This window comes from Poeciliopsis prolifica, unplaced genomic scaffold, assembly GCF_027474105.1.
Source record: "Poeciliopsis prolifica strain line A6 unplaced genomic scaffold, Auburn_PproV2 SCAFFOLD033, whole genome shotgun sequence".
NCBI lineage: Eukaryota > Metazoa > Chordata > Actinopteri > Cyprinodontiformes > Poeciliidae > Poeciliopsis > Poeciliopsis prolifica.
The window spans coordinates 495,898-512,679 of NW_026562408.1; the positions used below are offsets into that span (position 1 = coordinate 495,898).

General features: G+C 44.2%; 1 protein-coding gene across 1 annotated transcript; it reads right to left on the reverse strand.

Annotated features, from left to right (window-relative positions):
* Positions 1-438: 438 nt before the first annotated feature.
* LOC129373535 (fatty acid hydroxylase domain-containing protein 2-like) lies at positions 439-16,531 on the reverse strand. Its single transcript, XM_055051525.1, is given in 11 exon segments — positions 439-1,283; positions 1,434-1,600; positions 2,107-2,212; positions 2,831-3,036; positions 5,201-5,322; positions 6,433-6,513; positions 6,516-6,535; positions 13,663-13,682; positions 13,685-13,759; positions 15,428-15,471; positions 16,447-16,531. Coding segments are annotated over 11 exon segments (1,017 nt in total). The 5' UTR covers positions 16,466-16,531; the 3' UTR covers positions 439-1,126.
* Positions 16,532-16,782: the final 251 nt, after the last annotated feature.

A 16,782-nucleotide genomic window follows, 5' to 3' on the forward strand; every position in this document is an offset into this window, starting at 1 on the left:
GGACCTTTGACATTAACCGGATGAAACGGCTGAATTTCTCTGTTTGTTTGGAAGCTGGACAAAGCAGAGACTCTGTCCTGATTGGCTGATTCCTGGAGATAAAGGTCATTCTGAAGGTCGCGTTCGGCTGCGATGCTTCATTTTATTTTTCCAGTCTCTGTTGGACGTTGAAATGGGAAACCTTCCTCTTCCTCCCAGCTCTTCCTCTTCCTCATGTGCTGCTAGCTGCCGGTGGACAGCAGGGGGCGCCGGAGACCCGGATGGAAAACTTGGCTGCTTATGAGACTGAAAAGGACGAAAGTTTCCATGAAGCCATATGAATAAGATTACCTGAACCATAACATTTCCTTTGGCTTGTTATGAGGAAAAAAAGATGAAAATGAGAACAAAAGGAACAAAAAAAATATATAAAGTGGAAAAAAATGTAAAATATTTGAATGAGAGCTTGTATCATAACATTTAATATTCATAATATCTGCTTTGTAGGCTGACGTGATTCGCTGTTAGTGTTATTTGTAGTAATTATGCTTTATCCTTTAATAAAGAAAAAAAACTGAAAACAGACAAAAAAACCTGAAAGTGGCGCCGCAGCGTGATTTATGACGGAGCAGGAAGTTTGTTCAGGGCTCAGCGGGTTTCCTTCCTCTGTGCTGCTGATCCATAGCATTGATTCATCAACTTTTAGATTTTTGGGAAGAAATTGACAGACGCAATCTGGATTTCCATATTTCAGAGATGAACCGGGTTTGATGTCTGCAGTCATGACAATAAAGTCATAATGTGCAAAATAACAAAGTGCTAATATTACCAGAAAACAAAAAGTCTCAATGAAACCAAAATAAATTATTGAGGAAAAAATGACCTGCATTATTTCAAAGAGAAATGTTTTCAGTCGTTACAGATTTAAATTTTCCACTTCAGAAACCGAAGAATCAAATGCGACAAACATTTTAATGTTCCTGTGAAATATTCTGCATGTTTCACTGAAAACATCTGGATCAGAAATACAAAACGAGACCAAGTTCTGCTGGAACCGATCAACCGGATTCATGTCAAATCAAAGCGCTGCAGGAACTCCCGGGGTCAAAGGTTAGGGCTCCCTCAATGGCCAGGGGGTCGGAGGTCGTCACCGGCCCTTCTTGTGGGTGTCGGGGATGCTGTGGGTGAGCGGGGTCAGGCTGGTGAGCAAGGTGTGCCGCTCGTACTGCTTCGTCTGCCGGAAGCGCGAGTCGGTGCCGTGCAGCCGGTCCAGAACGCCGAACACGCCGAAGCACTGGTTGAACCTGGAACCAGGAGAGGCGGATCAAGTACCGGGGCGGGGGCCAAACGCAGCCCGCCACAGACATCTATGTGGTTCTGGGGGTCGGGTCGGGAGGTCGGGTTCTGTGCGACGGTTCTGTGCGTCGGGTCGGGTCGGGCGGAGTGCCACTCACCGCAGGTGGTGGAAGTCGTGGAACTCGGGCGAGGGCAGGAAGGGCAGGTGGTAGCCGCAGTGGGACACGGTGGTGCTGACCAGAGCCAGGCAGTACCACACGCTGGTGGTGGTGATGTGGGAGCCCAGCAGGACGGGTCCGATCACCACCGGCAGCATGTTGGAGATCTGATGGAGACGCAAACGTGAACAACATCACAGATGAGCCTCTTTCAGTCGGGTCGACCCGGTTCTACTGGAACCAGAACGCCTGCAGCTGCTGTGTTCTGAGTCGGAGCAACGATCATATCGCTCGATATTGATAATCGATTCATTTTTTGCTTCAAATATCTGTCAAACTGCAGATGCAACACTTCCTGTTTTATCCAGTTTTCACTTCCTGCTGATTATTTTTCAGAAGTTAAACATAAACCAGAAACTGCCAGTTATTGAACAGGTTTCATCTGGTCAAACAGGAAGTTGCTCTCTTCAGAGGTTTTAGTGTCGTTTCCTGCAGTGGTTGTTGGTGCAGCGCCCCCAGGCCAGGAGGGGAACAGGCTGGTTTGGGTCAGAACCACAGCAGCTGGAGGTGGAGCAGATGTTCTGGTTCCAGTAGAACCGGGTCGACCCGACTGAAGGAGGAAAGCTTCCTGAGTGAATCTACCAGCAGTACACAGAGAAAATGGCGGCTGTACCACGTGCTCCAGAGGATGAGCGTAGATGGAGACGACGCCGATGGGAGCGGTCCATTCATGATGCTGCTTGTGGAAATGCTTGTAGAGGCTGGGATGGTGGAACAACCTGGGGAACGACAGACGGATCAGCAACTGGTTCCCTGGAACTGGTTCCCAGCAACTAGTTCCCAGCAACTAGTTCCCGGAACTGGTTCCCTGGAACTGGTTCCCTGGAACTGGTTCCCAGCAACTAGTTCCCAGCAATTGGTTCCCAGCAACTAGTTCCCAGCAACTAGTTCCCGGAACTGGTTCTCTGGAACTGGTTCCCAGCAACTAGTTCCCAGCAACTAGTTCCCGGAACTGGTTCCCAGCAACTGGTTCCCAGCAACTAGTTCCCAGCAACTGGTTCCCTGGAACTGGTTCCCAGCAACTAGTTCCCAGCAATTGGTTCCCTGGAACTGGTTCCCTGGAACTGGTTCCCAGAAACTAGTTCCCAGCAACTGGTTCCCTGGAACTAGTTCCCTGGAACTGGTTCCCAGCAACTAGTTCCCAGCAACTAGTTCCCTGGAACTGGTTCCCAGCAACTAGTTCCCAGCAACTGGTTCCCTGGAACTGGTTCCCAGCAACTAGTTCCCAGCAACTAGTTCCCAGCAACTGGTTCCCTGGAACTGGTTCCCAGCAACTAGTTCCCAGCAACTGGTTCCCAGCAACTAGTTCCCTGGAACTGGTTCCCAGTGTGTCCTGCCTGTGTGAGTAGTAGAAGAGGATCTCCTCCAGCATGGAGAACAGGCCGAGCTCCATCAGGCCTCGGTGGAAGGTGGGCAGCTCCGGGCCGCAGGGCCGGCCGGTCCGGCTGGTCAGCAGGTAGACCAGAACCACCATGGACCCGGAGACCAGAACCTGGTTGAACAGGACGGTCCGAACCGCCTGCCGCAGCTTGGCCGGGTCCACCTGCGGGAACAGACACCGTTCATCGAGCCGCTCGCCGGTACCAGCTGAGGTTCTGCAGCCGAGTCACAAACTGAAGGCTGGAACAGCGCCACCACTTGGTCAAACACATCAAAACGTTCATCTGTCAGTCAGAGTAGAAAATAACTGAAGCAAAGTTTAATTATTTATTTCAAATGAAAAGTAAAATAAAGACGTCAGTCAGAACATAGAATTAGACTGAATAGATCTGCCCTTATGGATCAGACATCATCTGCATCAATATAGATATTTAGATCAGCGATTTGCTGCTAAATGCAGATTTTTCTACTTTTATTCACATTGAAAATGATTTTCTATGTAATAAATTGACTTTATTAAAAGAAATTGGTCTCAGCAACAAGAATAATCTGGATTATTTTCTTTAAAAATTATTTTATTGCATCAACTGATTGTGATGCAAAATCAGATCCATAATGCTAGTGAATTATTTTATCATTTCATTTAAAAACCTGAATTAAAGTAATAATTACTTAATTGGTGTTGAGGTTCTGAGTTTCTCACTAATATGATCAAAAGTTTGCCCATATTCTAATCATGTTTCCATTAAATAATAAACTACATTAAAATCACATGAATAAGTTTGTTCACATAAGTCTTACAGAAATACACATTATCATCATTTCCTGTCTTCTTCTTTGTGGTCTCCAGCAGTAGTAACTTCCTGTTGATGCGAAAATTGTTTCCGTTGCAGTTTAAGGAAATGGAGAGTTGAAAACCTTTTTATTGAAAAACTTGATTTCTTTAAATTTAACATTTTAACTCAGGAAATGTGAAACTGAAGGATGATGAGGTGAAATGCAGCGGCAGACATTTGTTTCATCAGTGGCTGTAAATATAAAAACTGCAGCTGGAATCAGGGAGTGAACTTCTTGTTCAGAATGTTCTGGACCTAATCGCTGATCAATAATCATTAATGTTTATCTGTGAGTGGGACTTTCCTCAGAGGCACAGCGGCAGACCGACGTCACGTTCTCAGATTATGGTTTAATCCCGCCGCCCTGATCGGGTCACTCCAGTCCAGAATCCCACATCCAGAATCAGGATTATTCAGCGTGTTGGATTGTTTTGGATTATCACATCCAGTGTTTTGTCCCAGTAGGAGCGAGAGCGCCCCCTGCTGGATGTGACCGCAACCGAGCAGGAAGCAGAATCCCAACAGGGAACCCAGAGCGCAGCAGAGATGGGAGCTCAAATGTGGAAACAAGGTCAAAGTTCATTCAAGGGACATCAGCAGAGAGGAGTGAATAAATCTCAGATTCGTTAGGAAACCAGAACCAGAACCGCACAACCAGAACCGCACAACCAGAACCGCACAACCAGACCGCTTCATAACGCAAACATGACTTTCCTTCCTTTTGCTGCTGTTTTCACATAAATGTGAGTTTTGCACTAAAGTCGCTAAATGTTTTCATGAGACAAAATAACTGCATAATTTTACACTTTAGTTTCAGAAATAAACTTTCCACTAAAAGAAAAATGACAAAAAGTTTCTGCGGTTTTTAAATTGCAGTCACAGGGCTGCACAAAGTTCATCCCGGGGGGCCCACAAACGGCCCCCCAGTCCACAAACGGCCTCTGGTCCACAAACGGCCCCCCGGTCCACAAACGGCCCCCTGGTCCACAAACGGCCCCTGGTCCACAAACGGCCCCCCGGCCCACAAACGGTCCCTGGTCCACAAACGGCCCCCGGTCCACAAACGGCCCCCCGGTCCACAAACGGTCCCCCGGTCCACAAACGGCCCCCCCAGTCCACAAACGGCCCCTGGTCCACAAACAGCCCCCGGTCCACAAACGGCCCCTGGTCCACAAACGGCCCCCGGTCCACAAACGGCCCCTGGTCCACAAACGGCCCCTGGTCCACAAACGGCCCCTGGTCCACAAACGGCCCCCGGTCCACAAACGGCCCCCTGGTCCACAAACGGCCCCTGGTCCACAAACGGCCCCCGGTCCACAAACGGCCCCCTGGTCCACAAACGGCCCCCGGTCCACAAACGGCCCCGGGGGGCCCCACTTTGATCACCTCTATGGCAGACTCTGACTCTGACTGGGAAAACATTTCCTGCTTTGTCATTTTGTGCTCATTGATTTCAGTGGAATCTGAACCGGGCCACAGAGAAGAACCTACCGGGTCGTTCCTGCCCTCCTGGATCCGGTACCGAGTGATGAAGGACGGTTTCCCAGAAGTGTCCACCAGCAGCAGCAGGCCGTTCAGCATCCAGAACACCAACGTCGGGGCCAGCATGGTTCCTGTCCCAGACGAAACAAACGGGTCCAAATGTTAGAAACCCAACCGGGTCCAAAACGATGTGTATAATAAACTTTGTGGCTTGAAACTGGGCCTCTGTCTGTAGATGTAAATCAACCAAATTTCTGATTCCTGTTGAAAATATAATCATTGTAGATGTTATCAGTTTCAAAATGTTTGGGATTATTTTCCTGTTTGGCCTGCAGATGATTTATGTTGGAGGAAAAGTCGATGTTCTAGTTTCTCTAAAGTGAAGATGAAAACAGAATTATTGGGAATCTATTTTTGCACCTCATTTTTATTTCATCTATAAAAATTATTTCCGTAAAAGATGGAAAATAATCCACATGCAGCAACTTGGGTATCAGATTTCCTGCAGACCAGAACTGAACGGCCGCATAAAATCCCTCAGTGGGCCGTGATCGGCCCCTGCGCCACACTTTGGGCATCGCTGCTTTAAAACGTTTGAGAAAAACCAACAAAAATAAATTCCTAAGGATCAAAAAGCTGTAAGTTATCAGAAAGCAGGTTTAGTTCTCGCTGTGAATTCGGTTTTCCATCGTTAAGAGAAACGAATGAAGCGACTAAAATAAACTTTCCAAAAATATTCCAATTTATTAAATATGCATAGATATGAGGTTCACTTCCTAAATGACATTACAAACTGATTTAGTTTTAAATCTGTGCAGCTGATATTACACACAATAAAATACAAAATATATAAAATATATGATTATACTAAGACATAATAGTAATTAACTGATTAGAAGGAAATATGAGTTGAATATTTAAGCAACTGTTTCAGACACAAAATCCAGAAAGATTTTGGGTCCGACCTTTGACCCAGCTGACATCTGAATGAACTGGTTCATGAAGCTGCAGTGACCTTTGACCTTTAGCCTTCTCTTCGGTTGAACCGCACTAATCTAATCCTCATTTACAGATCCTGGGATTAAATTACGTTTGGTTTCTGTCATAAATCTGACGGACGCAAAACTATGGAGCTTCTCCAACCAAAAGGTTTCACAAACTGACGGTACAAATATTCAATTCAGCCTCAGATCGGTGACCTTTGACCTGAAAGGGAACAAGAACTGGAATAATTTTCCTACCGAAGAAGAACAACGCAGCATCGTGACCCTCAAACTGCAGGTAAACCTTCGTCCACAACTTCTGCCAGAAATCTCCTGAGCTCCCCAGAATCTCTGAAGATGCCTGGAGCCAGAGGTCAGAGGTCAGAGGTCAGGCTGCTTCTTTTTTTTGGTTTTGTAGTTGAAAAGACAATAAAAACCTGATTTACATTGGCTAACCAGTTGAAGCATCACAATATTCATAATAACGAAAATACCTGCAGTAGAAAACATTGATTCATAAAATGCACAAAAACAATGTTTAATATTTAATATCTGTTATTTAAATATTGTTTCAATCTGGGTGTGAAAAAGACATTCTATTAACTGAGGAAAAAATTATTTATATTTGTTATAAAAATATAAAACCTGTTTATTAGTGATGCTGATTATAATGAAATCATTTTTGTTGATTTAAATAAAAATGATCCACAGAACCAAAACTACTAAACAGATTCATACAATAATTATCCTTCATTTCAGTTTTTATAGTGAAAACTTCTGGTGCAAACCAGAGGGGGCGCTACACTTCTCTGGGACAGACTGAAAAATATTCTGTTTATACCTGTCAAATTATAATCATATTAACTTTCATATTCACCTGGTTGAACCTGAATCCAGATTCCACTTTCTCCATAGTGACACAAATTGATCAAACTGATCAAACTAATCAAATTGATCAAACTGATCGGCAGCTGCTGGACTCCTGATGAAAACAGGAAGTCAAACTAAAGCAGCCAGGAAGATGGAGACAGAATCTGCAGCATGTTTGCTCCGATCGACTTCTGCACCGTAATTGATTTCCTGCAGACAAACGTCCGGCTCCTCTGTCCAGACGAAACGGATCAATATTCAATACAACGTTGCATCTCTTTAGTTTCTCTGGTCTGGAGTTGAAGGTTTAAAGCTCAAGGCGTTCGGTCCGTAACCTTCGACCGCGCCGCCGGCTCCGCTCAGAAAGACGCATTTAGTTCACAGTCTATGAGATGATATTCAAAGATTCTCGTTGATTGATTTCATTCCCTCTGCGATTAAATCTCTGTAAAGTCTAAAGGACCAATCAGGGCTGGAATTATAACCAACAGGCTTCAACTGTCCCCGGCGTTTGAAAAACGCTCAAAATAAGTGTGAAGTAGATTTTTCTTTAAAGAGAAAATCTATTATTTCCATCATACAGTATCATAGTCAAGATGTTTTTTGGTGCAGCTGCAGAAGGTGAACAAACTAAGTGAACAAGATGTCTGTTGAAGTTCCCCAGTCGGGTTATTTGGGAACTTGCTGTTTTTCCCTGCATGCAGATAGAGTGTGTAGACATGATAGTGAATGAGGTTGAACTGTTCCCTCTGTTTTCCTTTGTTTGGTCTGTTTGGTCTTAGCAGGTTGAGTCTCTGTTAGCAGCAGGTTGAGTCTGTTAGCAGGTTGAGTCTGTTAGCAGCAGGTTGAGTCTGTTAGCAGCAGGTTGAGTCTGTTAGCAGGTTGAGTCTGTTAGCAGCAGGTTGAGTCTGTTAGCAGGTTGAGTCTGTTAGCAGCAGGTTGAGTCTCTGTTAGCAGGTTGAGTCTGTTAGCAGGTTGAGTCTGTTAGCAGCAGGTTGAGTCTGTTAGCAGGTTGAGTCTGTTAGCAGCAGGTTGAGTCTCTGTTAGCAGCAGGTTGAGTCTGTTAGCAAGTTGAGTCTCTGTTAGCAGCAGGTTGAGTCTGTTAGCAGGTTGAGTCTGTTAGCAGCAGGTTGAGTCTCTGTTAGCAGGTTGAGTCTGTTAGCAGCAGGTTGAGTCTCTGTTAGCAGCAGGTTGAGTCTCTGTTAGCAGCAGGTTGAGTGTTAGCAGGTTGAGTCTGTTAGCAGCAGGTTGAGTCTCTGTTAGCAGGTTGAGTCTGTTAGCAGCAGGTTGAGTCTGTTAGCAGGTTGAGTCTCTGTTAGCAGCAGGTTGAGTCTGTTAGCAGGTTGAGTCTGTTAGCAGCAGGTTGAGTCTGTTAGCAGCAGGTTGAGTCTCTGTTAGCAGCAGGTTGAGTCTCTGTTAGCAGCAGGTTGAGTCTGTTAGCAGGTTGAGTCTGTTAGCAGCAGGTTGAGTCTCTGTTAGCAGGTTGAGTCTGTTAGCAGCAGGTTGAGTCTGTTAGCAGGTTGAGTCTCTGTTAGCAGCAGGTTGAGTCTGTTAGCAGGTTGAGTCTGTTAGCAGCAGGTTGAGTCTGTTAGCAAGTTGAGTCTCTGTTAGCAGATTGAGTCTGTTAGCAGCAGGTTGAGTCTGTTAGCAGGTTGAGTCTCTGTTAGCAGCAGGTTGAGTCTGTTAGCAGGTTGAGTCTGTTAGCAGCAGGTTGAGTCTGTTAGCAGGTTGAGTCTGTTAGCAGCAGGTTGAGTCTCTGTTAGCAGGTTGAGTCTGTTAGCAGCAGGTTGAGTCTCTGTTAGCAGCAGGTTGAGTCTCTGTTAGCAGGTTGAGTCTGTTAGCAGCAGGTTGAGTCTGTTAGCAGCAGGTTGAGTCTCTGTTAGCAGCAGGTTGAGTCTCTGTTAGCAGCAGGTTGAGTCTCTGTTAGCAGCAGGTTGAGTCTGTTAGCAGCAGGTTGAGTCTCTGTTAGCAGGTTGAGTCTGTTAGCAGCAGGTTGAGTCTGTTAGCAGCAGGGAGTCTGTTAGCAGGTTGAGTCTGTTAGCAACAGGTTGAGTCTGTTAGCAAGTTGAGTCTCTGTTAGCAGCAGGTTGAGTCTGTTAGCAAGTTGAGTCTCTGTTAGCAGCAGGTTGAGTCTGTTAGCAGGTTGAGTCTGTTAGCAGCAGGTTGAGTCTGTTAGCAGTTGAGTCTGTTAGCAGCAGGTTGAGTCTCTGTTAGCAGCAGGTTGAGTCTGTTAGCAGGTTGAGTCTGTTAGCAGCAGGTTGAGTCTCTGTTAGCAGGTTGAGTCTGTTAGCAGCAGGTTGTCTCTGTTAGCAGCAGGTTGAGTCTCTGTTAGCAGCAGGTTGAGTCTCTGTTAGCAGGTTGAGTCTGTTAGCAGGTTGAGTCTGTTAGCAGCAGGTTGAGTCTGTTAGCAGCAGGTTGAGTCTGTTAGCAGGTTGAGTCTGTTAGCAGCAGGTTGAGTCTGTTAGCAGGTTGAGTCTGTTAGCAGCAGGTTGAGTCTCTGTTAGCAGGTTGAGTCTGTTAGCAGCAGGTTGAGTCTCTGTTAGCAGGTTGAGTCTGTTAGCAGCAGGTTGAGTCTCTGTTAGCAGCAGGTTGAGTCTCTGTTAGCAGCAGGTTGAGTCTGTTAGCAGGTTGAGTCTGTTAGCAGCAGGTTGAGTCTCTGTTAGCAGGTTGAGTCTGTTAGCAACAGGTTGAGTCTGTTAGCAGGTTGAGTCTCTGTTAGCAGCAGGTTGAGTCTGTTAGCAGGTTGAGTCTGTTAGCAGCAGGTTGAGTCTGTTAGCAAGTTGAGTCTCTGTTAGCAGCAGGTTGAGTCTGTTAGCAGCAGGTTGAGTCTCTGTTAGCAGGTTGAGTCTGTTAGCAGCAGGTTGAGTCTCTGTTAGCAGCAGGTTGAGTCTCTGTTAGCAGCAGGTTGAGTCTGTTAGCAGCAGGTTGAGTCTCTGTTAGCAGCAGGTTGAGTCTGTTAGCAGGTTGAGTCTGTTAGCAGCAGGTTGAGTCTCTGTTAGCAGGTTGAGTCTCTGTTAGCAGGTTGAGTCTGTTAGCAGCAGGTTGAGTCTGTTAGCAGCAGGTTGAGTCTCTGTTAGCAGCAGGTTGAGTCTCTGTTAGCAGCAGGTTGAGTCTGTTAGCAGGTTGAGTCTGTTAGCAGCAGGTTGAGTCTCTGTTAGCAGGTTGAGTCTGTTAGCAGCAGGTTGAGTCTGTTAGCAGCAGGTTGAGTCTGTTAGCAGGTTGAGTCTGTTAGCAGCAGGTTGAGTCTGTTAGCAAGTTGAGTCTCTGTTAGCAGCAGGTTGAGTCTGTTAGCAAGTTGAGTCTCTGTTAGCAGCAGGTTGAGTCTGTTAGCAGGTTGAGTCTGTTAGCAGCAGGTTGAGTCTCTGTTAGCAGGTTGAGTCTGTTAGCAGCAGGTTGAGTCTCTGTTAGCAGCAGGTTGAGTCTCTGTTAGCAGCATGTTGAGTCTGTTAGCAGGTTGAGTCTGTTAGCAGCAGGTTGAGTCTCTGTTAGCAGGTTGAGTCTGTTAGCAGCAGGTTGAGTCTGTTAGCAGCAGGTTGAGTCTCTGTTAGCAGCAGGTTGAGTCTCTGTTAGCAGCAGGTTGAGTCTGTTAGCAGGTTGAGTCTGTTAGCAGCAGGTTGAGTCTCTGTTAGCAGGTTGAGTCTGTTAGCAGCAGGTTGAGTCTGTTAGCAGCAGGTTGAGTCTCTGTTAGCAGGTTGAGTCTGTTAGCAGCAGGTTGAGTCTCTGTTAGCAGGTTGAGTCTGTTAGCAGCAGGTTGAGTCTGTTAGCAGCAGGTTGAGTCTCTGTTAGCAGGTTGAGTCTCTGTTAGCAGGTTGAGTCTGTTAGCAGGTTGAGTCTGTTAGCAGCAGGTTGAGTCTGTTAGCAGCAGGTTGAGTCTGTTAGCAGCAGGTTGAGTCTCTGTTAGCAGCAGGGTCTGTTAGCAGAGTTGAGTCTCTGTTAGTTGAGTCTGTTCTCTGTTAGCAGGTTGAGTCTCTGTTAGCAGGTTGAGTCTCTGTTAGCAGGTTGAGTTCTGTTAGCAGCAGGTTGAGTCTCTGTTAGCAGGTTGAGTCTGTTAGCAGCAGGTGAGTCTGTTAGCAGGTTGAGTCTGTTAGCAGCAGGTTGAGTCTGTTAGCAGCAGGTTGAGTCTGTTAGCAGGTTGAGTCTGTTAGCAGCAGGTTGAGTCTCTGTTAGCAGGTTGAGTCTGTTAGCAGGTTGAGTCTGTTAGCAGCAGGTTGAGTCTGTTAGCAGGTTGAGTCTGTTAGCAGAGAGGTGAATGAAGCAAACTATGCAACTCTGAGTTCATTAGAGCAGATTTTGATTTTTAATGTTTGCTCTCTGTCTGCAGACGTATTAAAGATGTTTTTGCTTCCTGACTTTTGTCTGGACATCAGTCTCTGAATTATGCACTTGACATATGGACCATATTCCAATAACGTGATCTCTGGTCCAAACAGAACCAGTACATTTTATTATATCATAATAATTATAATCTATGCAGTATTAGAATGATCCACGGTTGGGTAGCAACTAGTTACATTTACTCAACAAACGTTTAATACAAAGTATTTTACTGTCAAATTTCTGCATTTTCCCACTGAATGAAAATCAAACATGTATTCTCTACCCTCCCTGCTCTAATCGTTTATCTACATTTTTATTATCGTAAACATTAATACTCATTATTTACATACATTTCCATCTCCTGTCCCTATGAATTTATAATTACGATTATATTTATAATAATTACAAAGTGGAAGTTAAAGTAGAGATACTTCATAATAAAATGACTAAAATAAAAAGTACAGCGTAGTAACAATACTCCTAAAAGTAAAGTTACTCAAACCTTCCAGAGTAACTGTAACTAGTTACTACGCAGATTTCTACCAGCAAACTCTACACCTTTTCCTATAATGTTTATGTGATCATGCAGCAGGCTTGCTTTGACTAGACCAACCCAGAGTTTCCAGACTAAGGATTCTGGTCTTTCCAGTTCCAACCTGCCCAGCCGTTTTGTTTCTGTCATGATTCGTTCCCAGCCTTTGTCTCCTCTGTTCACTATTTTACCACTCAGTTAGCCTGGTTAGCCGTTAGCTTTGTGCTGTGATGGTTTGTAGTTAGCCTGGTTAGCTGTTAGCTCTGTGTTGGGATTGGCATTACTTAGCCTGATTAGCCATTAGCTGGGTGCTGTGATACTTGTAGTTAGCCTGGTTAGCTGTTAGCTCAGTGCTGTGATGGTTATAGTTAGCCTGGTTAGCTGTTAGCTCAGTGCTGTGATGGTTAGTTGGCCTGGTTAGCTGTTAGCTTGGTGCTGTGATGGTTGTAGTTAGCCTGGTTAGCTGTTAGCTTGGTGCTGTGATGGTTGTAGTTAGCCTGGTAAGTTGTTAGCTTGGTGCTGTGATGGTGTAGTTAGCCTGGTTAGCTGTTAGCTTGGTGCTGTGATGGTGTAGTTAGCCTGGTTAGCTGTTAGCTTGGTGCTGTGATGTTGTAGTTAGCCTGGTTAGCTGTTAGCTTGGTGCTGTGATGGTTGTAGTTAGCCTGGTTAGCTGTTAGCTGTTAGCTTGGTGCTGTGATGGTTGTAGTTAGCCTGGTTAGCTGTTAGCTTGGTGCTGTGATGGTTGTAGTTAGCCTGGTTAGCTGTTAGCTTGGTGCTGTGATGGTTGTAGTTAGCCTGGTTAGTTGTTAGCTTGGTGCTGTGATGGTTGTAGTTTGGCTGGTTAGTTGTTAGCTTGGTGCTGTGATGGTTGTAGTTAGCCTGGTTAGCTGTTAGCTTGGTGCTGTGATGGTTGTAGTTAGCCTGGTTAGCTGTTAGCTTGGTGCTGTGATGGTTTGTAGTTAGCCTGGTTAGTTGTTAGCTTGGTGCTGTGATGTTGTAGTTAGCCTGGTTAGCTGTTAGCTTGGTGCTGTGATGGTGTAGTTAGCCTGGTTAGCTGTTAGCTGTTAGGTGGTGCTGTGATGGTTGTAGTTAGCCTGGTTAGTGTTAGCTTGGTGCTGTGATGGTTGTAGTTAGCCTGGTTAGCTGTTAGCTTGGTGCTGTGATGGTTGTAGTTAGCCTGGTTAGTTGTTAGCTTGGTGCTGTGATGGTTGTAGTTAGCCTGGTTAGTGTTAGCTTGGTGCTGTGATGGTTGTAGTTGCCTGGTTAGCTGTTAGCTTGGTGCTGTGTGGTTGTGTTAGCCTGGTTAGCTGTTAGCTTGGTGCTGTGATGGTTGTAGTTAGCCTGGTTAGTTGTTAGCTTGGTGCTGTGATGTTGTAGTTAGCCTGGTTAGCTGTTAGCTTGGTGCTGTGATGGTTGTAGTTAGCCTGGTTAGCTGTTAGCTGTTAGCTTGGTGCTGTGATGGTTGTAGTTAGCCTGGTTAGCTGTTAGCTTGGTGCTGTGATGGTTGTAGTTAGCCTGGTTAGCTGTTAGCTTGGTGCTGTGATGGTTGTAGTTAGCCTGGTTAGTTGTTAGCTTGGTGCTGTGATGGTTGTAGTTAGCCTGGTTAGCTGTTAGCTGTTAGCTTGGTGCTGTGATGGTTGTAGTTAGCCTGGTTAGCTGTTAGCTTGGTGCTGTGATGGTTGTAGTTAGCCTGGTTAGCTGTTAGCTTGGTGCTGTGATGGTTGTAGTTAGCCTGGTTAGTTGTTAGCTTGGTGCTGTGATGGTCATACCATGTCAGCGAGTTTCCAAAGCAGCCAGGAACAGAATTCCAGATCCGATGACAAAAGCAGCTTTCTTCACAGAATCCCACAGGCCTCCTGCTGATTCCTGGAAAACAACCCAGCGCCGTGAACAACAGAGGAGCGTCAGAGCAAAACACGACATAATCAACCAGCAATTCTGCTCTAGATTCCAGAGCAAACATATCTTAGTTCACTGGGAATAAAACACAACTTGCAAATAACAGCAAGAGCTTAACTTTAGTTCATAATTCCTTAATCTTGATCCACGAGTTTCAGTTCCACTGACAGATTATTTCATTCATAGGAAGATAGTTTTCTGTTTCAAAGTGAAATAATCAGCCATCCATAGGTTTTTCATCAATATTAATGAATTCTTAACTTTAAAAAGCTCCTGTATCTTGCTGAAAAGTGACAGTTTGTTTTATTTCAAGTGAGGCAGACCAAACCTACTTAGTCAGACTTTGTGTTTTTTCAGTGCATAATGGTGATAAACTGTAAAAGAAGCAGCTGCCACCAGTTGGTCCAGCGATGCGTTCAAAGACAAAACGACATCCTCCTTCTCCGCAGTGGGAGACAGGAGGCGTCCAGGCAGCAGCCATTAAATCCCAGTCGCATTCCTCAGGGAACCATGGCCACCGCGGGACCAGCGCCGCACGCGACGCCTCGGGGGTTTCTGGGTTTCCTCTCGGTTGGAACAGAAAGTTCTGGTTTCGTTTTCACCAAATTAAACCTTAAACTGTTGTGATAGTTTTGTGTAAAGTATTGTGATGATGCAAACATTGACTGAGATTTGAATACTCAACAGAAGAAACTATTTGAATAAAAATATATTTAATTATTGTTGAACTCTGGGGTTTTCTAACAACTTTAGTGACTAGTGAATGTAATTTACTGACAGCTGACAAACCGCTTGTGTGATGGAATAAAAACCAATTTCAATTCATCAGCTTGAAACATCCATATAGATTCATAAACACAAAACAAAGGACAATATTTCTGTAATTTCAGTATGTTTTAGAAATGCATGACAATAGTTCCAGTTTTTCCCCATTAACAATCACATTTTTATTTATTTAGTTAATAAATAAGCTTTTCTCTGTTTCAGTTTTCCTTATTTGATTAGTTTTAATAACTATAATAACTTTGGTGAATAGTGACAACATAAATATTGTCATTAATATCATTGATAATTTACCTCCAATTTAGTTGAAAATGAACTTTTTCAATATAGTAATTCTTATAAAGATTATTAATAAATTCTGACAAAGCAGAAATAAATAAGTGTCACAAACTGAACTTTTAAAGCTACAGAAACAAAACAAACATAATTGATGAACCTTAAATATTTCAGCTGGTACTGGTTTTATTAAAACAACACAAACTCCACCCAAAGACAAAAGGAGAAGAAACAAAATAAGAGGTCAGATTAATGATTCATCCTTTTGTGAAACTGACAATCTGCTTCTTAACTTGTTACATAACTGAAGATTGTTTTCTGACAGACAGAAACCGAGATTTATTTCACACAATTCATGCAACAGTCAAAAATATTAAAATCAGATCTGAGCACAAAGCAGTGAGTCGTCTTTATTCCTCACAAATCACACCGATTACACACAACACTAAAATAAATGACATTAGACTGAAATAATGATGGAGCATTTGATCAGCAGCAGTATTAATAATAATAGTTGTTGTGTTTTAAATGAACTCTGTGTGTTAAACTTGTGGTTTTACTCAGATGCGCTCTCACCTGTCGGCCGCTGCCTGCTGAGCTCTTCTCAGCTCTCCCCGTCTCTGCAGACAAACAGACACACTGGGTCAAACCGGGTCAGTTTCACAACAGCATGAGTGCAGAGGACAGGGTCCGTGTCTCATGAGACATGAGGGTTACCGTAGCATGAGGGTAACATGAGAGGGACCCTCATGGGACGGGTCACAGCAACATGCAGCCATGTTGCTGACCAGCAGCAGCAACATGGCTGACAGCAGAAGACTGAAGGATTATTCTTAGAGTTTGAACTTAACATGACCAAAAACATGTTTTAGTTGATGGTTTTATTGCCATTCTCCTGTTGTCATTTAGGAGAATAAAAATACATTTGCAGTAGTTGCTACAGCCAAACACTACCTGGTATTTTCACACAAGCTGTGACTTGTTGCTGCGCTGTCATTTTATTATTTTAATGTCCTCAAATATCTTTTTCAATCTGTTCAAAGTACAATAATCATCTAAGTGCTGTCTGGAGAAATCACAGCGCAGGATTACACATTATCCTAATATAATCCATCTTTACATTTTCCATTACTGCAGATTAAAAATGGAGCAAAAGCAGCTAATGATTATTTTTAACAACAAATGCATTAAATTATTATGTAAAACTGCCACTGAAAAACAAACCACCGCAACAGTTTTGTTTCATCACTACAAAATAATCAAAAATGAATGTTTATTTTCAACATAAGGAATACAAAAACAGTCATAACTGTGACGCATTTCCTTTCCAGGCTTCATTCCTGATGGAAAAATTAATACACCAGGAAATTCAAATGTCAAACAAATTGGATTAAGCCTATTAAACCAAATCAAATGTATTTTTATCGGGAGTGGAAGATTTTTAAATGTATTTTTCATGTTACAGAAAACAGAAGCATGTTTGATTCTGTTTCTATGAGAACAGAATCAGAGAAATGCATAAAGAACCAATAAACGCCGCGGAGCTTTTATTAAATCCTTTCAGGCGGATCTTATGATGTCGGACAGAAACTCACCGCGGCTCTCGGCCTCCATGTTTTTCCTCTCTGCTTCTCCTGCAGCCAGCTGATACGAACTCAGCCGCACTTTATTACTTCTGGAGGACGCTTCTGATTGGCTGCTCCCTGGTCAGCGGACAGAGGCCGAACCCGGAAGTAAGCTCCCGCTTCTCCCGCTGTGTTTTCCTGCAGGTCACAGGTAAAAGGCTGAGCTGATCAGTGTCGATAAGCGATTAGAGCACAGGTAGGGGTCAAAGGTAATGAAAAACAACGCTGTAATCATTTTAATAAATACCAGTTTTCACACTAAACTTCAAGGACTTACAGTATGAAGGGAAATAAGACTCTGTCTTC